At 23.6% G+C, this 552-nt stretch overlaps 1 protein-coding gene across 1 annotated transcript in view; it reads right to left on the bottom strand.

Annotated features, from left to right (window-relative positions):
• Nucleotides 1-199: 199 nt before the first annotated feature.
• The window catches only part of LOC108576775 (alpha-ketoglutarate-dependent dioxygenase alkB homolog 4), a 1749-nt gene continuing 1396 nt past the window's right edge, over nucleotides 200-552 (bottom strand). Inside the window, exon 6 of the mRNA XM_017939835.1 lies at nucleotides 200-350. Within this exon, the coding sequence (XP_017795324.1) occupies nucleotides 200-350 (151 nt within the window). The remainder of the gene's footprint in view (nucleotides 351-552) is intronic.

Here is a 552-nt window from a genome sequence, read left to right as displayed (position 1 = left end):
TTTTTACTTTTAATTATTAATAATAAAAGTTTCAATTTCATTTATATTATATTTGTACAGGATTGTGGATGTAGTTAATGTGCATAAAAAGATTTAATATATTTCTGTAATATAGAATGAAATGTATAATTTAACATTTTGTATAATTTTAATACTATGCACTTATTGGAATAAATTGTTTCCAAATTTTAGTCATATTTCATTGAAAGACTGAAGCTCTCTTTAAGAGTTCTCTAACTTCATGATTATTTGATGAGTTTTTTAAATATGGGGGAGTTAATTCACGATAAGCTAAGCAAATTCGCCTAGATTTTATATCTTCTCTTAGAACACAGTGTTCCCATTTGTACCTACAAAACATATAAAAGGGTCTAGTATTTGTGTGTAAATAAACATTTTCAAACAATAAAGGGAGTAGTTTATTAATTCACATTTCTTATATTTTATTTTATGAACTTTGTAAAATATCTTTTCTAAACTACATTTGAAACTTTAGCTAAACAATTGCATAAATTTCTGACCATGATTTATTTTAGACCAAAGTAATAAAAA

The sequence above is a fragment of the Habropoda laboriosa genome, unplaced genomic scaffold (assembly GCF_001263275.1).
Source record: "Habropoda laboriosa isolate 0110345459 unplaced genomic scaffold, ASM126327v1 scaffold409, whole genome shotgun sequence".
Lineage (NCBI taxonomy): Eukaryota > Metazoa > Arthropoda > Insecta > Hymenoptera > Apidae > Habropoda > Habropoda laboriosa.
This window is presented reverse-complemented; position numbering and strand designations above follow the sequence as displayed.